Source organism: Lates calcarifer, linkage group LG6, assembly GCF_001640805.2.
Source record: "Lates calcarifer isolate ASB-BC8 linkage group LG6, TLL_Latcal_v3, whole genome shotgun sequence".
Taxonomy (NCBI): domain Eukaryota; kingdom Metazoa; phylum Chordata; class Actinopteri; family Centropomidae; genus Lates; species Lates calcarifer.
The window spans coordinates 2,068,837-2,096,570 of NC_066838.1; the positions used below are offsets into that span (position 1 = coordinate 2,068,837).

At 39.0% G+C, this 27,734-nt stretch overlaps 1 protein-coding gene across 3 annotated transcripts in view; it reads right to left on the reverse strand.

Moving 5' to 3' along the window:
• Nucleotides 1-27,734, reverse strand: part of prkcz (protein kinase C, zeta) — a 106,080-nt gene that overhangs the window by 39,839 nt on the left and 38,507 nt on the right. Inside the window, exons 1-6 of one of the 3 annotated variants that reach the window (XM_018701626.2) lie at nt 25,003-25,694; nt 14,333-14,418; nt 5,918-6,049; nt 2,807-2,897; nt 1,099-1,154; nt 614-808 (exon numbers count right to left, since the gene is read on the reverse strand). In XM_018701626.2, the coding sequence (XP_018557142.1) occupies nt 614-808; nt 1,099-1,154; nt 2,807-2,897; nt 5,918-6,049; nt 14,333-14,418; nt 25,003-25,039 (597 nt within the window). In that variant the 5' untranslated portion in view covers nt 25,040-25,694. Of the gene's footprint in view, nt 1-613; nt 809-1,098; nt 1,155-2,806; nt 2,898-5,917; nt 6,050-14,332; nt 14,419-19,919; nt 20,552-25,002; nt 25,695-27,734 lie in introns of those variants that run through there. The other 2 variants (XM_018701625.2, XM_018701623.2) reach the window with 2 other exon arrangements.

The window sequence follows — 27,734 nt, forward strand, 5'->3', positions numbered from 1 at the left end:
ATCCACAAGAGTGGCACATCTAGTAAAGCCTTAGATGTGCAGAAGTAAACAGGTGTATATACAGCTGACAAACAGCATGATTCAATCTCTTTCCTCTTGCTTCAGCATCTAGTTCTGGACACACTGCACCACAATGCAAAGATCAGCTTTATCCTTAAGATTTGTTTCAGGGAGTTAAACACAGGTTTCTATTTTAATGCTCATGCTCAAGGATGGTGCTGACTTGGTCATCACTCCTGTCAACAATAATAACATCGTACTCATCAATTTATCTGGGGGTGAGGACAGATCCATGACACAGTCACACATGTTGTACACGTACCCCAGGTAACCCAAACTTATTTAGTTCAGAAAATGAAAGAAAACATTCCCCAGTTTTACTTCATTATAAAGTGGTTTAGATAATCTGAAAAAAAAAACCTGTTTGTTAATTTGTTTACAACCTGTCTTATATTCAGTTATGTGTTGTTTGGTGCAGTAACAGTTGTATCCATGATTACGCTCTGGAGCTGATCTGGTCTGTCCATCGGTCTGACAGTGTAAACCAACTCTAAGCATATAGCTGTGCACCTGTCTCACATCGTTGTCATCCCAGGTATACTTAGTGTCTCACCTCGTCATCGTGGACCAGCTCCTTCTTTACCACCTTCATGGCATACACCTGTTCATTCTTCTTTAGCCGAACCAGCAGGACCTTGGCGTAGCTGCCACGCCCGATCACTCGGATCAAGTCAAAGTCACCCAGCCCGAGAGCCAGGCCCTGGGAGAGCTTAATACCATCAATGCCATCCACTACTGCTTTGATGTCCTGGAGGGAGATGAGGAGTGCATTACAGTCAAAATAAATATGTATTGTTAGAGTTTTAGTTTGAATATTTTTATGTTTAAGATTTTAAAATGCTTTCCAAAGTATTTTAAACAAAAAAATGATTGGTGGCATTTTAACAAATATGTAATGCATGTATAATAAGGAGACATGTTATTGCAATCAAAAGAAAGGATAATTATTTTATAAACTTTAAGAAACTAGAGTTTCAAACTATTATCTATTAAATGAATGACGAGGTAAGTTCTGTAGTGATTTAGAGCTCTTCTCACCTCTGTATCTGCATTCTCTGTTTTATCCACTGTACAGTTGTGCGGTAGAAAAGGTACTGCAAAAAACAGATACAGAGTCATTAAATTATGACCATTTAGAGACAGTTACAATGTAACAAAACTGAATCTGCTCATTGATTTAGTAAGTTGTTCTTCTTCTGGCCAGTAGAGGGAGGTACAGCACACAGAATAAAGTACAGCTATCCACAGGAAATACCAAACTAGGTCATTCCACAGGGGGTCCCAGAGCATCTCATATCAGGGACCCCCAAACAGTCCACCACATCAGTCCACAGACTCCTTATAATAGGATTTAAGACTCTGCTCTATGGTATCCCATCAGAAAGCAGCAATGTGGTTAGATAACAGTTGAGAGTTACATAAGGGATGATAGTGAATGTGAGGTTAAGCTTCCAGAGTCTAGAGTGAATCGTTTGAACAAAGTAGCCATTCTGTTATTCATCTGTCTGGGGAGTCCAGGAATCAAGAGTCCCTGACGGCTCCTTGAACCCACTCTGGTAGCCATGCATACTGTACTGTGCATGTAATATACAGTACAAACATCTGTCTTCTAATGTATGTCTAAGGAGTGTTAAGCGTCATACCCCTCTGTAAATTAATCCACCATTCTTCTCTTTCTGTGGTTATTTAAAGTCACAGGAGCTGTGTTGAGTTTTGTATGTATGTGTTTTTGATACTGTTCTTGTTCTGCCACACTACTTGAATGTGAGGAGCAGATTGTGGATTTAACAGAAAGCAAATATAAATGCCCATCAAGTCAGGGACAGAATTTGACAAAGACATTTCATACAGGTCTGTAGTGTTAGACCCGGTCTTCATTTTGCTCTTAGATTAGTTTTATATAGTTTAGACAGTTTAAGAAAATAAACTGACTGACTTAAATCCTAAAAAGTCCCACCAGCAGCCATGTCTTTTTTTTTTTTTAACTTTAAATTCACCCAGAATTCACAGCAAATTAGTTCTGCTTAGGATTGTCAAGACAGCTTTGTGCAATGTCAATGTGACTGATCGAAGCCACAGTCAGTCAATATTTATTAAACTGGCCCAGTTTTGAAGTTCAAATTGTGATTACTATGAGCCAATTAGATTGTTTATATTCTGTCTTTAACTCTGCATTTAAATGAGCATGATGGCTACCATATGTATCCTGCATTCCCTCAGAGTTTTGGTTGTGAACATTATTAGAAATTAACACTATGCATCAACAGGAGGCAATTTAGGATTTGAGTGGGTTATATTAACATTGGGGGCAGAATATCAAGATGTGAAGCAAGGTCAGCAGCAGATTCAGAACACAACAATACAACATATATTGTGTCACATTCTATATAACACAGTATGTACTATATCTGTACTCTCAAGTATACTGCTTTGGCAGGAAAAGGAAACACTCGATGCTGGTAATCAATCAAACAACGTTTTTAGAACGTCATTTCCATCATGCACTGCTGAAAAATCAAATCAAGATGTTTTAATCTCAACTCTGACTTGACTTTGAATGTCACTTTTGCAGTCCTCTGTGTGATCCTACAGCTACACACAAAGTCCGCAGGCAAGAGGTCAACTCTGATGATAATGTGAAGAAACTACATTGTATTTCTTAGACGTTTACAAAAAACTGGACCCAATAAAATGGTTGCATTCTACTCTCTTCTTAAAAAAATCAAAAAAGGTTTCAGTGTCTTACTCTCATCTGTGTCCTCTGTGTCATCCGGTGGAATGTCCACCTCTTCGTTCTTTGCATCTGAGGGGGGCTCCTGTGATGGCATGACTGGATCCTGAACAAAGAAGTTAAAAAATCCACCTAAATATACCCTGATACGTTCCCCCAAGTATTCACTGAAATATCCACTCATGGTTTTATACTCAAAGAGAATATGATGAATCATGTTTTAAAGGACTAAGGAAAAGTCTGCTTGAAGAGATGCTCTCAGCTAATGTTCAGAAATGTTGTTGCTCAGAGACTCTAACAACAATGTGGGGGTTTCAGCCAAAAAGAAATTCAGTCACTTCAACTTATCAAGCCACAAAGTCAAAGTCTATCTGGCACTGAAGTTGCCAAGTTGAAGCTGTGATCAAGAGGGGGAATTCCTACTGTGGACAGGGAGACAGTTCACCCATTACCAGGGCAAGTAGTGTATTGACTAAATTGATTTTCTAGTCAGGTCTGAATTTTTTGTGTTTTGTCAGACACTTGCTTTGTGGTTGAAAGAATTGATGACATGGAGCACACTGATTTGCTGCCACTAAACCTAGTGTCTCATTTGAATAGAATGGGAGGAAAGAAGAGGAGGACAAAGTGCAGAAGGACAGTCCACGATGACAGAAAGGAAATGTTCAAAGAGAGCTTCTCAGAGTTGTATCTTTTTGATTTGTCATGAGTAAGTCTGTGCTACTACAGCTGCTTACAACACTTGCTCAGGCTCCCAACTATACAATATTGCTTACATATTCATTCATACAAATGTATGGTGCCAGTGACTGTGAGATGCAGGTCAAGGAGACACTGAGAAAAGGCCTGAGATTAAATTCCATGATCATATTAAAGTGCTAACTGTTTTTCTGTCCAAAATAAAACAGAAAAACACATCAGACTGAACTGAAAAGTACAATGAGCAACATGTAGTGTAGCACAGGCATTTTATAGTGTTGTAGTTGTTACAAAAACTGTACAAACTGAGGATGTGTTGTAATGTAATTAATGTTTTTCATGCACAGAAAGTGAGGTACATTCATTTCCTTTCATTAAAACTTTACATGACGATCACTTCAAACAGTCAGCCTGACATTTAAAAAGAAAGAACACAAGAACAGAACCTAGATTCTCTTTCTGCTTATAAAAGGAAGCTTTTTCAGCATTTTCAGTTAACTTTTCTGTGATTTAATGATGACAAAAACCTAAGCAACCCTGAACTTGATGAAGGATAATTTCAGTTTATTACAACACATGTTGTGTATGTATTTTGGCCTTCATTTATCAGTTCTAAAAATGTTTTTCATCCATCATTTTTTGCACATTTTTTGTGATATTTGTTGTTCCTCTGTTGTTTCATTGTCTTTGTCATTGCATGTATCAACGACAGGTCCCAAACTTTTAATTAAATATTTCATTCCATCTTTAAATCATAGCTTTGGATGGCCAACTGGATGCTTTATCTCAACTATCCTGCCTTACAGAAGCTGTTTAATAGGCGTGTTTTGTTCACATTGTGTATGTATCCAACCAATCTGGCCTGCATCTTCTTAAGGATGATATGGATAAATAACAGGCAAACACAAGTGAGGACATCTCAATCAGGATTCTTATCTTGCTATTTGATATGCACAAACTTGAGGAACGCCACTGCAAATACAATGGCTGAATACACCTTAAAGAATCATCTATCTATCCGTCCATTATCTATACCGCGTATCCTTAAGGGACCCAGCTGACATTGGGCGAGAGGCAGGGTACACCCTGGACAGATCGCCAGTGTACTTAAAGAATCAGTGTATAAGACAAATGGGGATCTATTAGCAGAAATTGAATATAAAATACATTAAGTATGTTTTTATTATATATAAAGTCACCTAAAACTAATAATCATTGTGTTTTCGTTTGCTTAGAGCGAACCATTTATATCTACACAGCAGGTCCTCTTCCACAGAGTCTGCCATGTTGCACTGCCATATTTCTACAGTAGCCCTGAACAGACACAATGAACGCCTTTTGTGTCGAAAGATGAAGAAGATGAACGGAGAGAGTGCATGTCAGCTATTACCTATAGTTTTACAGACTAACAGCTAACTAAAATAACTAATTATAGCTAATACAGCAAGGATGTTCATTTGGCAGATTAGGTGATGCAGTAGCTAATGCCATTTTGTCACCTGACAGCCATTGTACTGTAGACTGTCCAACAAGTGTGGAAAGGTCGGGGAAGGGCACGGGTGCTCTGTTGATAGCTAGATGTCACTAAATCCTATATACTGGTCCTTTAAAGGGAACTCCACCCATTTTAAACATCAAATTGTGTTTCCAGGTCTTAAGGAGTACTACTTCATATGTGAGAAAGTATTACAAAGCCTTTAGTGTCTCCAGAAGGAGCTGTGTCACGTGTTGTCCTAATGTCCAAATGTCACTTGAGTCTGAGGACTGAAAGTAAGAAAAGTTAAAAAAAAAAAAAAAAAAACTCTGGGGGTGTGGAATTAGAAAGCAATTGAGTTGCAATGTCTGTCAGGTGGAACAAAAAGGAAATTATCAGTGGAGGACAGTTTCAAGGACTGTAGCAAATGTAAGGCTTATGCAGTTTCAGATGTCTGTATCCAGTCCATGAAAAGCATTACAGGCTTTAGTTTTCTGCCATTACCTTTTTCATTCAATCGTTTGATAAATTCCTGAGATCTTGGGAGTGCAGTGAGACTGCCAAAAACAACACAGATGGTAGAAACACCAGCACTGAGACAGAAAGGTTGAAAACAGTCCCCCAGGTTAATAGACCCGCTTTATGCTTTAACCATGATGGCCAAAACTATGAAAATAAAACCCAAGTTGTAATAAACCAGAATTATGCTTTAAACTTAAATGAACAGTTAAAATATAAAGTAACCTATAAAACCTATAAATGCTTGATACGTGTTCCACTCTGCTGTTATCACATAATACTCTCCTGCTGAGGAATGAAATCTTCATCTTTCATGTCAGCAACATGTAAGCTTGATTTCAGAGTTTGCCAGAATGCTGACAGACTGTGTTGGTGTTGGATATGACAGGCTGGCACGGTGCTTCCTGCTGCTCAGAACACGATGAAATACTCACCATAAGCCTTTGGCAGGTCTGAGGGATGAGTCTGTGACAGCGCTTATGGACCAGCAGTTTGCAGTTGATACACTTGTAGCCCTGCCTGCCCAGCCCCCATATCCTTTCACTACAGTGGCCACAGTAGGCTTTCTGTAAGACAAAAAAACAGGACAAGACGTACAACTGACAGGTTAGTCTTTAACTCACTGACACAGTCAGTGCTGATTTTCCATGAAGGATTAATTAACAGGGAACAGTGACAAATATACACTGGCAGAATGTGGGGGACATACAGTACAATGACATGAGGTCATACGTAAACTTTGGGCAGGGTATCAAACTGTAATAATTCTTACCAACCAAAACGTGTCTCAGGGTATGGAAAGTGTCAAGTACCAAAAGGTGGTTAACACTGGTCTGAGTCTTATTCTTTCATCAGATATTTCCTGATCTAACTTTGATCTAACCGGATACTTACACTGATGCTCTGAGCAGTGGGGGCAGAATCCACAACAAGAAAATTATAAAATCACACACTTGACTTATAATATCATAGTGTTTTAAAGTTGATATGGTAAATATGACGGCGAATTAGTGTCTGTTCACACATCCAGCAGAGACAGAACAACATCAGCATTCATCTGGAGCTGTGCCACCTGACAAATGTACTGCAAATCAACTTTCAGGATGACTTGAAAAACATAGCCTCCTCGATCATTTGAATGGAACCAGCCAAAAGAAAAAGTAGGGTCTCCAGAAAAAATCTGAATTCCCAAATTGAGTTATCAAAAGTCTGTTTTTTTTTTTTTTGGTATAGGAACAGAAACTCATGTCTCATATCAGAATTTTTTGGCCTTGTTCTGTGTATTGGCATAGAAGGAGGATTTGTCGCATGCAGCTATTTATTATTCTAGGATGTTATGCTGTAGCATTAGAGTTGGTCTTTACAATCAAAACTCTAGATGTTAAATGCTCCTCTGCAATCTGAGATTTTTGAAGGATAGTTTTAAAAAGGGAAGCTTATAGATGTCAGTCTGACTTTATTTGATTGCTCACTTATTTATACTTCTGCTTTAAATCTGTAACCTTAAACTGGGACTAAAGAACAACATAAGACTGGATGTCTTCTAAGCTAAGGAATAAAAGGCATAAGTAATAGCACTCCCTGGTGTTTTCAAGCCTGTCCAAAGCCAAACGGAGTGACAGGCATCCTCAACAGTTCTTTTTACCTACCACAACTGATTATTCTCAGGTTGTGTGTGCGGTGTAGGGAGGGGAACAAAGAACGAAGCAAAAGCGTGTGATTATTTTATAAATGTACACTTTAACCTCTATGTAGAGTTAGATTAGAAAAACTGAGGGAAGCCTTTAAAGTCTCACTGACGCATTTCCATGGCAACAGAGCACTGACTGGGACTCTTTGTTCTTTACACTGTCAGCATACACCCTGTGAATGAATGTTGTCCATACACCAAAGTACACTCACGGCATCTTAAGTGTTTAGTCTTTTGTGTAAACATTTCAATGACAGATTTATTGATGTCCTGGGACACAGCGCTGCAAATGAAACATCTTTTGGTACCAATATAGCCATGTAAGAGACAAGCTGAAAAAATAACCACAAAGAAAGAACCGATCAAAGAACAAACACTCTGGAGACCATGTTATGTAACAGGGAGTGAACTTCAGTAAGTCTCAGCTTTACAAAAGATGTAAATGAGAGAAGGGAGGAGCCCGGGCCTTACACCAGACATAATAATATACTGTACAGGATAACAGGATACAAAGGATATAGTGACAACAAGTCAGAAAAATCTAATGTAAACATAAAAATAGATATTTTCAGTTTTGTGTAGCTGTACAGTTGACTTGACTCAACGACACGATCTTTTAAACAGAACTGAAAGATTTATTTGGAAATGCCTTCAATTATTTTATAGATATGTAAATGGTTTCCTGGAATTAACCTTTTGATTTTGCACAAATTACAGTGCTTCTAAAGGACAAAGCACATTAAAGAGTGAAAGCATAAACATTAAGGTAAAGGCACTCAAAATACAAAAACACATATAAGACAGAAAGCACAAACATCTAAGGGAAACGTGTTCCAATTCCACAATGTAGACAGACTGTAGATTGTACATGAGACTGGCATCATCATCTCAGCAGCTCACAGTCCAGCTCCCATGATGATGATAATGTGCCCTGTTGTTGGGAGAACAGCTTCAGCGAGCCATTTTATACTTCATTGCTGGCTCTGTTGTTTATGGTTTAGGGGTTAGGGTTAGTTTTTAAAATATGTTATAATTCCATATGGAAGATAGAATGTAATGAAATATTTGTTTCTATCAGTTTGTCTGAAGGTAAAACTGAAACATAATAAATATATTGGACAGTCAACACCACTGCCTCTGTGGACTATGTCGGGTTCTTATATCTACAGATACACCACATTTCAATGAATGTAAACATACATAAATGAACAGAGGCAGCGTGGTCTTTATCAAATTTAGCCTTATTTTTTCAATATATATTTCAGAATGGATGACAGATATATCTGTTACTACACTCACTGTCAATTAGATCTTTTCCCCAAAGAAGTTTAAGTCTGTATGTTGCTGAACACTGAGAGCCCCGGAGCACTTCCACTGTAGCATTTCTTGTTGTGCGTGATATATAAATATGTGTTTTCATATTTGTTGCATTGCTGCATTTGTAGTAATGTTTGTGCTTTCACTCTTGTATGTGCTTTGTCCTTAGGGGCCACCATATAACACAGAAACACTGTTCAATTGGTACAATGTGAATGAATAATTCAAATGAACTGGTAAGACAGTGTAATCTAGAGCCCTTTTGTCAGTGAACAACAGGTCATCTGAACATGCAGAAATGTAACATCTGTCTGCAGACAAACCTGCAATTCAACATACTGTGTAATCTGGTGAATACTTAAACTTATCATTTTTTATATATAATGTAAAGCCACAAGAAAACCTTCAACTCAATGGGAACAATGAACAGTGGAGGTACATTAAAGATGCTCTGGCTGGTTATGAATCAGAGCAGAAGAGTCTGTCAGTGACGTTCTTGACCTAGCTGGACACCTCCCCACTGCCTGATGAGCTGTAAATGTAATCCCAGAAAAGTCTGCTCCAGTCTGGGGTTTCATTAACTCTAGGATTTACCACATATTCATATAAAGAGTCATCTAAATGAGATGACATTTAACACACCTCACCACATTAAACAGGAACAACTAACTAATAATTCTGTCATTGAAACCAGCACAGACGAGGAGTGTATCCTTTTTCTCATATGGTAGCACCGACTATGGTGGTCCAGAGTCCTGCAGCCGACTGCAGCTTGGGAATGAAGGTACAAGAGAATGAGAAAGGCTTTTATCGATTGACAGTCCTCCATTCAGCCCAGCAGAAAGCATTATAGATCCTATGAGTGTCTGGAAACTGACTGGCATAATATGCTGAGAAATGATGTGCTGTCTGATTCATCTGTGACAAAGAAGTCAGAGCAAACTGACCAATGACATGTGCAGTAATCTGTGCAGTGAAATCAGGTCTTTACAGTATCAAAGGACAACAGGAGGTGACAAAAATATCCCCAAGTATCAACCATATTTATTACCATTATAACCCAATATAACATCCAGACAACAGGGTGTGAAGGTTACAGGGCCCCACCCCTAATCACTCTCAGTCAAATGTGCATGGTCAGCAAATAGCATTCTGAAGGCCAAATCTGTCCCCCCATCAAAACTGCTTGGCCCCAAAAAATGAAATCTGAAATTCCTTCCCCTCGAGTACATCAAAACTGATCAGAAATCTACAGCAGATAGACAACATCACTGAGAGTGACATAAACGTTACATCTACTAATCACATGTGGACAGATACTATGCCCTCTATGCAGCATAGGATCTGCTGAGTCTACTATTTCACTATATCACAGGGGTGACAGGTCAAACTCTGTGACACCTTTCATCAATTATTATTACTATCATATTTTTAATGAATAACAAGACTAAGCATCTACAGCCATGCTATCTCTGTCAGCCTGTACTTAGGCACAGTGGGGATTTGTCACTATATTAGTGTGCTAATATTTGCCAATTAGCACTAAACGCAAAGTACAGCTGAGGCTGATGGGAATAGGAAAGTACTGAACAGGCTGTGACGTGATGATGGTGTGATCTAAAGTCAGGGCATTACTGAAATCTTTATCATTCCTGGTCAAACCAAAGAGGAAGACCAAAAAACACCGCTGTCTGAGCCACACTGCCAGTGTAGGTAGAAATAACTATACTCAAATGAATTCAAAACGCACAGACCTGTGTCATCAAAGCATGCACATTTAAACCTCTGCCCCCCTCAGTGAGCAGTGTTGAAAAAATAACGCTTCTGACCAAACCTAATGGCTGGGCCCCTGCAGGTGGGTACAGCCCAATGCCTGCATTCCCTGCTGTGGCCCCATGCTGGGGATAGAAAGGTAAAAGCTTCTGTCCAACAGAAACAGGGAACAACTCTCTCTCCCGACTCAATCACATCATTGCAGGGCTTGGTCACAGCAAGGGCATCGAAAAGATTTGACTAGAAGGAGAGAGGATACCTTGGCCGAGGGTGCACAATTCTCCTAGTTTGTTATTTTGGTGAGTTTTTGTCCTAAACCTAATTTGGACCCAGACAGTCAGATTCTGCCATGTTCTGATGTCTGACAAACAGAAACAAAGACCACTGGGACTGAAAGCATAACATTTAACAATAAATATGTGTCCTGAGATTAATGTTGGTCTTTGCCATTTCACCTCAGCTCTCTTTCTGCTAATCTCCAATCTGAGCTCTCAGTAGCCTGCATGATCCAGTGTGACTTTTTGTTTGGATTTTCTTATCTTCTACCATGAGAGGCTGATGTCAGTCATCTCCCTAATGGAGCACTTGTGGAGGCAAACAGCCAGTGGGGATGACTGAATTCTGCTTCATCACGTGAGAGACAGGAGCTGAGGAGACTCCATTATGTCTAATAGGAGGGACAAAGCAGCTTTCTCCTCTGAAACGTCAAGGGGAGATGGAGAGAGAGGAGGGAAGAGAAAGATGGAGTCAAACATGTAGAGACTGAGAGGAGGGAGAAAAAGGGAGGAGAAACCTGACCTACTTCTCCTTGGCTTATTTATATGCTGAGGACAACATAGTGAACCTACCAGAATCTTAGGAGCTGGCACAGAAACAACAGTCAGAAAAATCCCAGCCTGAAAACCAACTGGTTCACAACACAAAGTTGTTAATATATGTTAAGACAACATCTAAGGCAACTCTGAACTAAAACTAAAAATGTAAACCAGAAGTCCAAGGCCACCAAAGTCAGCCGGATTCATCCACTGGGGACAATGAATGCCTGTCAATCAATCTAACACAGCTAGGATGGGTAAATAGTCACCACTGACAAGAGGAATGAGATGGAATGCAATGATTTCTTAAATATTGCAACAAAGTCCCACCCAGTGTTTTAGCAGCCTAAACCTTACAAAAAGCAGGATGTATAACATAAACCACAGTCTACAGTGTCAAAATCAGCTGCTTTGTACACCTAAATATCTGCCTCTACCTCCTCTCTGTGGCTGCTGTCTGAAATCGTTTCCTGTTTATTACATAATGCACTGTGTTTATAGTTTTACATACATTTTATTTGAGTATTCAAAGTGTGTCTGAGTGTGGTATTCCACAACCAAACAATAAACAGTATATTGTAGTAGCAATAGTGTCCATGACATGTACACTACTTTCTGCTAAGTAAATTACAATTGCATTTCATCATGAGCAACAGAATGGAAAATTCCTTGTGTGACTCAACAGCTGTCAGTCATAATGCACAATGATAAGGTGTCTGAAATCTCACTATACTGCACTATAGAGCGAACTATTGAGTGTCTATCAGTGTACAGAGTAGTGGATAAGCGAACAAATGTGTGTGTCTTTATTTAGTGGAACATCAAGTGTCCTGGATTTGAAAAAAATTCCACTGACAATAATCCAGGCAAGAATTGCATTCCGTCTAAAATATTTGCTATTTAGAAAAGCAAATGAGTAGTATATAGATGTATTTTGTAGGAGACAGGATAGAAAATGATCCATTAAACTGGAGTCAGGACATGTAGGCAGCATAAAGTAACAGAACGGGATTCCAGTCATTACGATGATTGTATTTCTCCTATGGACCAGCCATTATGATTGCTGTTTTTGCTGTAAGTACTAAAGTACAACTATATACCTATATGACTCCACAGTGCATCAGTAGTAATGACCACACCAAGATGCTGGAGCAAAGTACTGAGTCAGCAAGATACCGATGCACTGAGCTAGTCCACATTCTAGTCTAGACATTAGGACTATGGCACCCATGGGAAGTGTTTCATCCCAAGAGTAGTGATAATAGATGAAACCCATTTATCTTTAAACTTAAACCCTTGTATCCAACATTGGCACTGTCTTTAAAATCTTAGCATCTCACTGAATAATGTGCAAATGTTGAACTAAACTGAAATGAATGCTGCTCTACACACTTTCTAGAAGGAACTGATTTTAAAACAAACTGAGAGAAACAGAATTTCTTCTTCTGTGCAATGATTATGAAACTACCTTTCCTTTGAGATGTTCCCATCACGTCTCGAATTCATACGCTGAATGCTGACTCAGCTGTACTGTGCACTTTCTCTGTCTTTGTCTTTTATGTGAAAGATGTCTCAGAAAATACATTTTGATCTCAGAGCAACTACAGGATTCCAGTCAGTGTGTGTATTTGCTTCTTAAATGTCAGACCAAGGGACAAAAACGTGATACAGAAAATATGATACAATATCTGGCTAAAGTTAATGCACTTCACAAAAGGAGAGCCTCTAACACTAAGGTAAAGACTCAGTCTTGTTCTAGGATTAGAACCCGATCTTCTTTCTTCCCCTTCAGAGGAAACTCATTAGGTACTTAAGGCCTGTTTGAGATAGCATTAATATCTTTCTTTGTCTGCCTCCCAGAGTAGCCACTGTGCATTAGAGAATAAAAGCAATTTAAGACAAGCAGTGTGAGCAGATTCAACCCTTTAACATCTCAGCAGCGACATGACGAAAGCCCACATACAGTCAGGTACCTGTGTGTGTGTGGCATGCAGCTGAGAGCTGAATGCATGACAACTACTAAACAAGCCATAACTAGGACACCATGAATAATGCATCAGCATCCAGATAGCTTAGCTGGAGCGGTGACTTGATTACCTGTCATATATAATTTAACTGCAGTATGTTTATGACAGACTGTACTGTGTACTCCTACACAGAAACAGAAAGGCGCTCATACTCAGTACAAAAATGTGGGAAGAGGAAAAACTGGTTGGTTCTGGGTAGTTTATCAAATAACTGTAAATGTCTATTTCCTGAGCTGGTAATAATCATCATGTGCCAGGTGCTGACTGTAACAGATCGCTGCTCAAACACAGCGCTCAAAGACTTAATGCACCACAGGGTATCTACAAGCACTTAAAAGTCTGAAAATGTGTTAAATTTAACAGTCTTACAGTATCAACAGAATATAACACTGATATTCTTCAAGACCCAAATGGTAATAAAGATATGGTAGAGGTATTTTCAGGGTTAGGCACCTAATGTATCTGATGGTACTACTGTCCTACACTGGCATAATGAACACTGGCAGTGAACACTGTCAGGTGCAGAAATGTTGAATTAAAAATCTCATTTGAAGGTCCACTTTCTATCCTTTTTACACATGCATCTCACAGTCTTCATCAGTGGAAATGTACTTGAACATCATCTGCTGCTGAAAACACCTGAAAAACCAAGTGCTATATGTGGATCCTTGGTTAAGAGTTTTGTTCTTTTTCCAAGGTCAAGAAAGAACTTTTATGCTCCCATTGAATTTTGTTTTCACCACAGCTGCTTTACTAAACACATAAGATAAGATAAGATAAGATAAGATAAGATAAGATAAGATAAGATAAGATAAGATAAGATAAGAACTTTATTAATCCCGTTAGGAAATTGAAGCCTAGCTCCATACTTCAAACTGCTGCCAATATCCAGATTTTGTCCAATTAGTTAATGAGTGTCATCTTCATATGCCAAAGGTAGAATCCATTCCAAACACAAATGTGTGAGGATGAGATCAGCACAGCTGCACAGGTTGTTAAATGATAAAACATCCCAAAAAGTTTTTAGAATTCTGAAGACGCACCAAACCTCACCTTATAATTCCATTTTTAAAATATATCCTGTGTCCTCCAGTGACACCAGCTTTGCCATAATTCTACTATTTCTCAGTGATTTAACTGAATTGACTGAAGCATTGTTCAGCCACCACTGCATGTACTCTAGTGAGATCTAGTGAGTGTGCTTTAGTGAGATCTGAAGACACTCACCCTGTTAAAGCGCTTGGCCTGGAAGAGGTGCCCGTTGACTCTGTAGAGTTTCCTCCATCTTCTGGCCCCGCGGCGATAGATCGATTCTAGAAGAGAGAGCAAACAGTTGTCAAGTAGCAGCATGGTGAGGGACTAATGAGGAGGGAGGTAGAGGTATGGTGCACTAGAGAGGAGTTTAAGTGAGGGAAATATAGCAATCAGGTTTCTCTATGATGTAGACACATACTCACACACACATACATATACCCAAAGTGCCTGGCTCCCCCTCCACTCCCTCTCTCCCCAGTCTAATCTCTCTTTTTTCATCCCTCTTCCTTTTCCTCCCTCTTTCCCTACCTCTCCCTTCCTGAAGACCTCCATCCCTCCTCTTCTTTTACTCCTGCTGATGAATGGACTTATTAGTGCTCCATAATGCCTTTCATTCAAATGAGACCATGAAGGTGAGGCTATTTATAATCAGACCATGCAGCCAGCTATTAATAAACTGTGGGGCATAAACAAGTGCCTAGCAGTGTGCTGTAACTGGGAGGTTCTGTCCTCATATCAAACTGATTTAAAAAAAAATTCTTTACTCTTACAACAGATTTCCTGGGACTGAGCAATATTTTGACCTGCTGAGCAAACGTATTAAGACACATTATTCATCTGATTTTAAGGATCAAATTGTGACAATTCATTGTGATCCATTATTAATTAATTATCTATTTTATAATTCTGAACAGATTATTAAGAAAGCAAATAAGAATAAATATCTGACCATTTTTGATTTAAACCTGATTAAGTTCAGTGGTTGAGTGTGGTTCTGCTTGGACCTGGGTTTTAATAAATACTCATTCAGGGTGACCACAAGTTTATCCTGGGTTCCCTGGGTTTAGTCTCATGTTTGCTAAAATGTTGTCAGTCTGATGCTGCAGTCAGAATCCTGAATCACTGACTGTCACCATCCTTATAAGTAGATGGTGAAAACCAGTGGAAATGTAATTTGTTGTTATCCATCTCCTCCTTTGTGAAACTGATGTTTTTCTCAGTTGATGTGATCTGGTAAGAGGCTTCAATCTAAAACTGTTCTTGCCATGTACTCCACATATGATTCATGAGAGATACAATGAATCCATATAGAAGCCATATTTTTGCAATGCATTTGAGCTGTCAAGAATAACATGGTTACCAATGTAAAGACCTGCTCCAATAAAAATCAAGTTTTTAACCTTGTTAACATGTCCACAAAAATAAGCAAAGCAAAATAAGCAGTCAACACCATGGCTCAGTATTTCCACCTTGGAATGTGAATGTGTGTGTATATGTTAGAGAGCACTTAACATGTGTAGAACAAGTGCTGTATAAATGTGTGTGTGAGAATGGGTGAATGTGACCTGTAGTGTGAAGTGCTTTGAGTGGTTGATGGTGGTTGAAAAGCGCTATATAAGTGCAGTCCATTTATATCGCTCATCTGTTAAGGAGCCTGGAGCCTATCCCAGCCGACATTGAGCGAGAGGCCAGTTCTGTATCATGTTAATCCAAAGATTTAGTACTAAGAAGGTACTGAAGTACTGAGTTAATATTATTATTATAAAAGTAAGCCGGTAATCAGAAGTAAGGTTGTAGTCAGCGTGCAGTTCAGCGCAGGGTCCAAAATTAGTGCCCACTACTCACCAAATATGAGAAGAACTGACATTGGCAAATAAAATACATGAGGTCAGTCACCACTGGCTAGTAGCTGAAATAGGAGTACTTCACTACAAACTGCTGTCAGCACAATACATAAGTTGATTGATTATGTTCCACAACTATTTGACTGACCAGCTCAACACAAGAGAAATGATGCTGTCATTTTGGTGCTGGGGACACTGTGTCAAGTTAAACCTAGTTGTAATAGTAAGTAACAATCAGTAAGATAGTCTGCGAGTTTGTGGCTGTACATTTTCCCCAAAAAGGAAAAATGAAGAGCATGGTGGGAGTACAGATAATTTTATATATATATTTTTTTTAAATTAAGGAGAAGCGCTGGTCTTAGAGAGACTTTGGATGTGAGGATGATGCAGCGCTGCTAGCACACAACCAGACACACCAGTCCTATTCCAGCAGATGATCTAAAATAAAAGTGACAGGGTACTGCGTACTTACTATGGGAAATTATTACAGGCAGCCATTATATTTCTATTAGCAGCAGGAAAATTGGATTTAGGAGTGTTACATCAGAAGAGGAAAACAATTAAATTTGATGTGCTATCACACAGCAAACAGCAGTGGACATCAGGAGGAGTTGAGTAACTTGCTATGACGAACATGGTTAGAAACATGAATTAATTTTTTGATGTGTGACCAATTAGACATCATGCGATCATGACACATATCATATATGCAGTATTCCCAGCTCACATCCTACAGGGTTTCCACCAGAAAAGTTGTAAGACCTGGGATTGTTCTTGTTCTGGCAATGTTTTAACAAAAAGATATAAATAACCCTGAGATCATCATCAGGGTTCTCAGACTCAGACAAAGTTATCCTTTCTCCTGCTTATTTTCACAAGCTGAACAGTATGCAGTGAACTTCATGTGTAAAATTAGTGCAGTGAAACTTCATAGATTACTGTAGTTCATGTACATAAGCAACAACATTTTTTCCAGATTTGACAGAAAAACCTGCCATATAAATCATATAAATCAATAGATTATCAGCCAGTTTACATGTGTTGCCTTTTGAAGTGAAGTGAACTGGTTGGCTGAACCACATCAGGCGCTGCACTCCTGACTCCCACTAATTATTCACTAGCTGTTCTACCAGTGTCTCCCCCTGTCTGTACTGGTTTTCCAGTCTGGTTGGTTGCTCCAGTGATGGGTGCGGCTGTGATATCCTCCTCCACTCACTCATTTTTTGCCTCTGTTGCTATGGTAGCCACAGCCTACCATATACCAGCTATTATTAGTTGGTTGTGAGGATGTCAGGATGACATTGTCTGTAAATAAAAGTATATCTTAACAACAATGCCCCTCTCTCCTTCCTCATTGTACCATTGCACAGAATCAGGTTGAACATACTGTATATCAGATTTACTGTTTATCTCCAGAGCAGTGAGTGCAGAGCCATGTTTAAATTTGTATGCCCTGGGGTAAACTCTAGTTCCAGATGGTTTTAACAGGGGCCTCATATCATCTTTATTGTTTAAGCTCAAAATCCATTCTTCCTCAATCACCTTGGATAATGTCTTCAATGTGCAATACTCACGTTATTCAAGGCAAAAAATATAGATGTAGCCTTAGTTTGGCAAACAATACTGACAAGCAGACTGAGTCTAGCCCCAGCCAAAATTTAAGTTGTGTTCATTTCTGTATGCAAATCAGCAGCCATAGATAAAGGGATTGAAACACTCTACCAGACACTTGGTACACAAGGTACTGACTGGGATTAAAGAGCAACACTGCAGCAAAACTCCTATCAGAATGTCAGTGTATGGTAACAGAAGTAGCATTGCCATAGAGAGTTATGCTGTCTTGAAAAGCTATGGATTCTGTCTTTTTTGCATCATGATGAATGCTTTTCTGATTCTTGTAGCTTTCTTTCCCTCTGAGTCAGGGCAGTGGAGATCAGAGTGAAAACGAGCAAAGAGGAGACACAAAGAGGCTCTGCTCTTCAGGGTCTCATCTGTGAACTCCCTCTAATCCTGTTAACTCAAGGCCTCTGAAGGAAAGTGCTGCCTGCCTCGGAGATTCACTACACTGTGTTTCCATAGTTACCCAGTATTTCTTCCTCCATGCCCATGCTAGTGGGGGAGTGAGGGAGTTGGGGGTAGACACAATGTGCCACTGAGGCTCTGCATGTGAGGATCTTAAACCTACACATCATGATACACTTCCTCAGTGCCCACATCAGATGATAAATACAGTGTATGTGATTAAATAATTAATTGCGACAGATGTTTTGACAAAGTGATAAATTGCAGCTCTAAGCTCAATGTCTTTAATCAGAGTGCTGATGAATAGATGAATGGTTACACAGAAGTTTAAATACATGAGTAAATGTTTTCCTCTTAAATGTGTATTTAGCTGACATACAGTCTGCATTCATCAGTCTCTGGGTTTAAGTGGTGAATACTATCAATAATCTTGACAGTCTTATAACAATAAAAATGTCTCTGAAGATATTTTACATGGCTAATATAAACTATTCTATAAAAAACGTTTTAGTAATTAGAAGGAGTGCAAACCTTTGAAGCCTCAGATGACTGTCTCCATTTTTAAAATATTATTTATGCACATGAGGTTTGTGTACATGTTCTGATTTAGATCAGGTCCAAACTTTTTGAACCTTTATTGACCTCAGATGCAGCTGTGGGGATTATTAAATTCTGCTTGTTAAAAATGTTTTATAGTGGTCACATGCTGTGAAATTCAGTGTTTTGATTTCTGACTGATATCAGTGGATCTCTGATCACTACTCTGTGTTGTGTGTTTAAAGTTTGAGCTGAGGCAAACTTAACATTTACCACAAAGAAATGTGGCTTCAAAAACAAACCAAGTTTTACTTAACAACAGCAGCCTGAATGTGAAGTGTGAATTCACACACCAAACTAAACCATTTTACAGCATAATTTGTGCATATATGCAGGAAACACTGTTATTTTCCTGGTGTTAAATTTGACATCACAAATATGTCAAAACAGGATTAGTAAACACTAGAAAGCAGCACGGAGGCCAATGACTATGTTATGACCTTTACAATACCAGCTGAACAATGTTGGAGTGCTGCTTGAACAGATCATTGCCTCCTTGATAGCCATTGTTGATAATGGGGCCCTGAATTAGCATGTCTACCTAGGTTTCATGTTTCCATCACTGCTGATCAGAGCTGGTGCCAATAAATACACACGACTACTACAGATTTATCTGACCTAAGAATGAATGCTGATTGAGTTCTTTCCCACTGAAGAAAAAACCACGTTAGTGGAGTGTGAAAAGGGATTTAGAATCAAGTGTTTCTGTGACAGTTGAATATAGAGTCCAAAGGCACGCAGGAGAGTGCAGGTAATCTTAAATATGAGGTGAAACCAGGAGCGATTTCATGATGACCGGTATTTCTTTCCTGCTGTGAGTCATCATGACATTGTAAATGCTGCCACAAAGGCTCAAAAATAAGTCAGTGTCAACCACAACTAAAGATAAATACACCGGCGGGATTTCCCAGCCTCATTTATTCCTTCATGCTTTACCCATAGATACCGGTACCCTCTTGAATCCCTTCTGGTTATAGCAGATGTTATTGCTGAGTATCACATTAGAAAACAATTTCTGGACTGGGGGAGGATCAGCTCTCATTTACATCTTGCTAGGATTGTCCTCGCAGCCTGAAGGCAATGCGAACTAGAAACACTGCTGCCTCAGACATGGTGCAACACACCACTTGCACTTGACTAGCAGACCTTCAAAGAGCTGACCTATTACAACATCCCCCTCCGGAGAAGCACGAGTGTTGCATTGCCCCATTTTTCTGCCAAGGTGCCAGAATGAGAGTAAGAAAGACGCAGAGTGAAGGAACAAAGCAGGCAAGTCAAACTACTTCTCAAAGATAAATCAAAACACAATACTACACCTCCGGATGCAAAGGCCAATGCGCACAGTCCTGCCATTTTGTCCGGGGAAGGTCTAAAGAAGAGTAGACTGCCTGCTGGTGTTACACTGTAGCTTATGTGGGGAGCTGTGTAGCAGGAGAACAGGGTGGTACTACCAAATCTCTCCAGAACAGGACATTTACGAGGGCTTGACTCACTTCCAGACATTGTTCCTCTTACTCACAGGGAAGTAGTAGCATACAAGTTGCTACCAACAACATCTGCCCCTCCCTCAAACACCACAAGCCCTCAAGACTGGGAGTACGCTGTACTGTATGGATTCAATGACTTTTTGAGGATTCAGCAGCAATCAACAGCCTGTGACTGCACATATTCATCGATGAAAGGTCTACCTATGCTCTTATCAGGGTCTATGGCAATTGCTAACTTTTGCAAAGTGCCAAGTTATTTTCTGGAAAGTGCTTCAGCTGGCCAATTGTTGAGAGTCATTATATAAAGCAAGGTTATTACAGGCCTCCACATCCAAAAGAGCTGAGAGGGATCAATGAAACAACCCTGAGGCATTTTCAGACACTATTAGGCCTTTATGATAAGGGATGCTCAATAGAGGCATGACTAACTTTGTTAGTTTGACTTTTAATTAAAGCATTTATTCAATTGTTTTTTTTTAATCATTGTGTTCCAGATAAGGGAGAGAGGACGGACATTTCAAAGTGCTTCAAAGTACAAAAAATGTCCAATTTAAAAGTAGGGATCCAAATTTGATCCAGAAAGCCTTATAAAGACCGCAGGGGTTTTCTTAAAGTGAGTGGGTTGGATGTAGACATGGACGTACTGTAAGACAGGCATACAATCAGTGTGTGGGATTCCCTGGACTGCAGTCACATGTTGATGAGTCAGCCGCTCTAGGTGACACCATGGCAACAGATCTATCACGTGTTAGCCCTACATCCATGTCAGACCACTGAGAGCTGAGGTGTGGAAGGAAACACAAACTTTAAAAAGCTGGAAACCTATGGGATCATTTTTTTCTCCAAAGTGGGCAATGATACATTCAACTTATACCAACAGATAAAATGCTCATGTACACTATCTTCAGTGTTTTCATGCTCTTACTCCTTGTAACCTGTACCATGTGTCTCCTTCCACTTGGCCAAGAGCACTATGAATATTGGTTGGTTTTAAAAAACAGAAATATTTTTTTTTAATTTACTGATGAAAGTGGTTACTGAATTCTTTAATCTGCCAACTTGACTAATGTATCACTGTTACTAGAAACTTGTTATCAATACCTGCATTCTTTAGTTATCTTTACTGTTATTATCAGTAGTTGTAACCCCAAGTCTTAGTAGTAGTTAGTACTAATATTGGTGGGCTGTAGTTTTATTGTCTGATAACAGTCTAGATTCCTTTTTTGTTGTTTTTTTTGGTCCTGACAAAATCAGCATTATTATAACTTAAACTTCTGCAGAACTGCAGCACCTATTTTGATTATTTTGTGTATTTAACCTGTAGGCCACTACTAAAGATCCTAGTGTAATTTTTTGGTGACATAAAAATATTACTCATATACTATAGAAGTGATTTTTCCGTGCTTTGCTCAGTCTTTGTAGCCCTCAGTCTTAATTAATAGCCCAAATTTCAGTTAGTTTCAAACTGTCACGCACTTCCTCCAATCCATTTGTGCACATCATGCATGCAGTGTTACTACACGCTTTACAGTTTACAAAAAAAGCAACAACAAAAAACAAAACCTCACTTTTTCAACTTCTTTTTTTTCTGTTTTCTTGTATGAAGTAGTTCTCACTAAACTTTCTTCTAATCTAATTTACTATTAATCCTCTGTCCTCCTCAAAAAAGTAGCTAATCTCATCAGGTTTGACGACTGACCTGTGTTCAGCTTTTTGTTTTGGGATTGTGGGTGAAAGCTCAATTTACTCTTCTGTATGTACATGACCATAACAATGTGACTCTCTCCAGTACTCTACTCCTCATTGTAGTTAAACTATTTCTGAGCAAGTATTAAAGTCAAAGCAGCACTCCAACAAGACATTTCAACAACATGACGGGTGTTACCGCTGTTACAAAAGGTTTCTTATGTAACCAGACATCACACATAGTACTGAATTAACCCAGGTAAAGTCTTGATCACACTGAAGATTTCTCTGTTGATTTCTGTGTGCATGTAATGTGGTCACTGCCCCCTCACTCTGAGGTATGAGTCTCACTCAGGAGTGGAGTGCTTATGAATGCTGCAGTTCATCATGTAGTTATCTTTTGTAACAGTCTGTTACAGGTGCAGCAAGAAGGCAGGTAGGTTAGACTCTGAACACTGTGTGACCTGATCATGAAAAATTTAGGTCCATACACCAAAAAAAATCTAGGACATGGTTTTTAGGCGATTACACTTTGCAAACTCGGGCAGTTATGGAAACTCTATTGGAAGTTTGTAAGCATACTGGCAAAGGATTCTTGACCGTTTGAATACTAACTAACAAGCAGTATGCAAATGGTAAGCCTAACTGAAGTTTAGAATCCTTAGCATTCAGTCAGCATATCCACTTTCACTCCATCTGTAGTGGTACGTGTGTGTGTGTGAGAGAGAGAGAGAGTGTGTCCCTGTCATAGGCTACTTTTAGGGACAAATTTTACACCAGTTAATTGGGGACAGCTTGTCTAATTGGGGACAGAAGCTGTGTCCAAAATTTGGAAAAAGCTGGTTTTTGGGGCAGTGGTTAAGGTTAGGTTGAGGTTAGGGTTAGGCTAGTAGTGGTTATGGGGAGGGGTAGGGTAAGTCTCCAGGAAAAGAATCCAAGTCTGTAATGTCCCCAAAAGTGATTGTGATGTGTGTACTGACTGTGCTGTGTTAGGGTCACTGATCGATCATGTTCTAAATCAACTAGCATTTTAGTTTAACAGACTGGTGCTTCTAGTGTTGCCATAGGCATAAAGCAACTATTTCCGTTTCTCCTCATCTTCTCTAAGCACACACATAGACAGTTAATAAAAGCTGTGCATTGATTTGGTGGAGCCAGTCTCATCAGTTATATAATCAGCAGGAGAATCTATGCAACAGCTGCAGTAGCCTATGAACTCATGCTTCCTCTTATAAAACATGCACATTTACTCACATAAAACATAAACATGAAATTAATAACATGAAAGCAACTGAAACATTTTTGCCAGAATTGTTTCCAGCTTCAAATCAGACCACATTCCACAAGCTCATGTTTTGCTACAAAATTCGAGTCAGAAATCAATCACTGAACACTTCAATGATCATGTGACTTCCTTCTTAAAATTTAAAACCTCCGTAACTTACTACTGAACATTGCTGTTTGAGATAAAGAACTTCAGCATGACTTTGCTGCTGCCATGACATTTTTGAACGTAGGGAACAGATGTGGAGAAACGTGATAAAACGTCCAGAACAGCAAGTTTTTTTAGTCTGGAAACCTGAATACCAAAGGAAGACCAAAGAGAGCATATCCACCAAAATCTGAGACAAGTGAAATTAACCAATAATCTATAGAAGAGTGTAAGTCAAGATAATTCCTCCACGCTCATGCCAGACTACAGTAAGAGAGAAAACTGTGTGATGACTATGAAAGGTCAGTGATTTAATGCTAATGATGGATTTAATGAATAACTTTACACATGGATGATTTCTTTATCTTTACACCTACAAAAATGAATGATACAGTATTTCTCACCTGAATTATATTCCAGTAGTATTAAGGGGGATTTGAAACAGTATTTAGACCTTCACCTTGGGAAAACATACTACTAGTTGAGTGAATAAATAGAATATGAATAAACCAAATACTGAAAGACTTTTAAGAACTCTATGGGATAGGGAGTCTGTGTTTTGGGTTCATGACCTCAATATTTCTAAAGCCTTGGCTACAGCCCTGTGTCTGGAGAATTCTCTTGATTTTAAACATCAAATATTTGTGGTCAAGGTCAAGATCTTTTTCTTGGCTTTTTACTGGCCCTTTTTACCACATCACATAAACATATGAAACTTAAGTCATCTGATTACAACTGAGTAATTTTCATGACACCTGAGCAAACTCCATACACTGATGGACATCATTAAATGTGCTTTAAAGCTAATAAAAACTGTAACTTTTGTGACAGATACCTTGCTTGTTCTCGAAAACTGTGATGGGCATTTTTTTTTACTATCTTCCTATCTCATTTACAGCTTTACATTTGAAGTTCATATTTGTTACTATTGTCTAGATCCATCAATTAAACAGTATGCACAGAGCTTATCAAGCACAGTTAGTATATATGGTACCTAATTCCTGAATGGCTTCTATAATTGAGTTTTCAAACACAGTTCACTCTCTATGTCAGTTGTTGTTATGATTTTAAATAACTCATTTGCATGATTGCAGCAATAAACAGTATGTAGAGAAGAGTATCTCTTACTAAGTCAGGTGTTGCTACAGACTGCTGGGAATGGTTAACAAAAGCTATCCCTAAATCATGAGGGAAATATTTTGACTGTAACATTGTTACTAGTCACTTCTCCAAGCAGACAGACACACTGAGGGTTTTAAATAGATTACATTGATCCCAATCAGCAGCTCCTATGGTACTGAGAACAACCAAGAGGCATAAGTTGTCAGGACTGACAGTATGCAGATGACAGAGGAGAGCCTCACAGGCTCCCAGCAAGGGAAAACAGGGGATATTAAATTTAGATGCAACTGCTGATGTGAAGATGAAACACACACTGTTTAACAGTTACTGTGGAGTCTAACTGACCTTGTGGAAAATGGATTTAGTCCCACGCTCTATTTGCATTTAACCCATAGGATCCATGCAACCAGACAGTGGAGCAATTTCACCATATTCTACATCATTAGTGTAAAACCAAGAAACACGCAAGTAACCTATTTCCTGATCCTGACTGATTTTTAATAAGGACATCACTGGCAAAAAGGCAAAGCAGCTCACCTCAACTCAACCCATTCAACCTGTCTAGTAGCCTGACATGCTCTCTGGCTGACTGTCTGCCGCTGCATAGACCTCAGATGACCTAACACTGGGACCCAGTGACAGAATTGTCCATGTTGACCCCAGATCCCCTACCTTTGACTCGAAGGTAGAAAAGCAGCGTGAGCAGCATCCCTCCAGCTGAACGTTACCGCTCTCTCCCCTTCACACCCTGGATCTCATGGTGGTCTCCTGCACCTCCTCCTCCACTCCTCTCCTCATCTTGTCTTCCTCCTCCTCCTCCTCCTGCTCTCACCAAACAGCTTCGCCCGTGTCTCTGTGTCTCTCTCTCCTCCCTCTCCTCCCTCTCCTCCCTCCTTATTTGCTTTCATTCCTTTATAGGCTGCTTCTCTTCATCTTCCTATCACACCATACACAGATTCCTGATAGTTTACATAAGAGTAGGCATATGCAAACATGCACAATCCTACAGTAGGCTTTCTTTCCATTTCTGTAATTGTCTGAACAGGGATCGTACCACATGACTGAGGATTGTCACAAGAACCCGTTGTCTGATCCATGTTGCAGGTGCACCATTTTGCCCACAAGGTGGCAGAAGTAGCTCTGGTTCCAACAGCAGCATCCTCTGCACACAACACTTTTTAACCTAAATTTAAACCTTGTGGACTATTTTTAGTGGCAGTGCTGTGCTTATTGGAGCACATCCTGGATGCATTTATAGCAGTCTTTCCATGGGAATACTGAGAGCTCTATGTGCTAATGTATATCACCTACAAACAGTCTTTTAATATTGCACTGCCCTATATAAACCAGAGGTACTGTATATTGAAATAAAAAGCCATTGACAATGTGTGAATAAATGTCAATATCCATTTTGTGGGTTTATTTTTTATGTATGGACATCAGCCAAAGTCTGTCTTTTCCAGGCTAATGTCCAACTTAACAAAGTCATTCAGTCAAATTTGAATTCTTAAAAGCTGTTGTAAAAGTCAGTCATGGAGTGTTTAAGTTCCACAGCAGTTTCCTTTTATTCAGGAATTGTGTGTCAGTATCATGATACAAGACACGATAAATCAAATTACTTGATTAAAACTAAAAAACCTAATAATTAAATGATAAGAAATTCTCAAAATAAATTATGTCACCCTGCAGCAAAATGTTGTTTTGTGGACACACATAATGGCCAGGCTGCACCAACAGGGATTGTGGGATTAAGTCTTAAATCCATTTAAATCAAGGTTTACCTGTAACACCTGATGTCACCTGTTTCACAGCTTTTTAAAAGTGGATTAACTCTGAACCAAATTCAATTTAAGATTGGATACTGAGGCAGAGTGAGCAAAGAAGGGTGAGCTTTTTTTTTTTTTTTTTTTTTTTTGGAAACTAACTGTGGATCATTTTACATTTTATACTCAAATCCCATTTAAAAACCTTCTACTTTTCTAATACTTGTGACTACATGATTGATGAAATTCTGTATGTATTGTTTTTTTTGCATTTTTACATGTATTGTTTCATTTTAATTATATAATTTAATTTTCAAATGAACTGTAAAAGACATTGCTCAATATCTAATATTTAATTATCCTCTATGAATAAACATTTAAACTCTAATCAAGGGCCAATTCTTGGCTGTGACTTGAGCTGTGTCCTGATTGGCCAGCAGTTTAAGATGCATACAGTACACTATAACTGTGACGTCCCTACTTTGATTTTTATGTAATCCTCAGTACTGTACAGATAACTAGACAGATGTCTGTGTGTTGCTGGATTTTGACAATATTCAGTCAAACATGATGACAAACACAACAGTCAAGAAACGAATGACTGATTCCTATTCTGGAATACTCATTCATATACTGAGGTATCCCTTACCTACACGACACTATACCTTGTCCTGAATCACTTCCCTTTTTTATTGACTAAGTATAGAATCTGTGAAACATGCTTATCACAGACATATTGCTATGGGTGTATTTAAACTAGGTTTGATGTCATTTAAAAAGAGTGTCTCCATGACATAGCTTATCCACCAGAGAGCACTGACAAGTCAATTTTTCAGTAAAATGTTACATTCATGCTGTAGATGACAGGATGATTAAATCCTGTGAATTCCACCATAAAAAATTTGATTATTTTAGGACAGGCGCACCCAGAGCTCTCTCTTTCCCAGCCAAACACAAGCTTGGACAAATTTATGTCTATCCTTGCAGCCAGTGTTGCAATACCAGGGAGGTTGTGCAAGCATTTTCTGCATTCCTTCACAGTGAGGGTGGAGGGCTATTCTCTAGGCTGGACCCATAGCTTTATCAAAGCAACCTTCAAGACCTTTTAACTTTATCAGCACTACCAGGAGCAGGCGGCGTAGTGAAGCCACTCATTCACTCTAAATAAACACAGAGGCTAACAGCAGTGCAGTGTATTATAATACAGAAAATACAATACAAGTTTCTTCACTAGGAGAAACTGAGTGATTGGAAGTGAAGATAAGACATATTATTATTGATACTTACAGTATCTTCAGATAGACTAACTAACTTCATTCAAACATGTTCCTCTTTAAGAAAACACTTCAAGCTGTATTCATTTTTTTTGTTACAAATTTAAAACAGTAGGCTTTTCACATTTTTTTGTTACTATATAGAATCTCTCAACAACGGTATCACCAGCATGATCAAATGGTTTGAGGTTCTACATTTTTCTTCTGATTCTGAAGCCTTTTTCTCCTGCATTCTCTGGACCAGGATGCATCCTTCAGTATCAAACATTCAGTTCATTTCTGTTTAGTACAAGTTTATTTGTACCCACTGCACAAATGTATTCAGACATGCCATACTATATTACTATATTTTCTATGTACAGTGCTC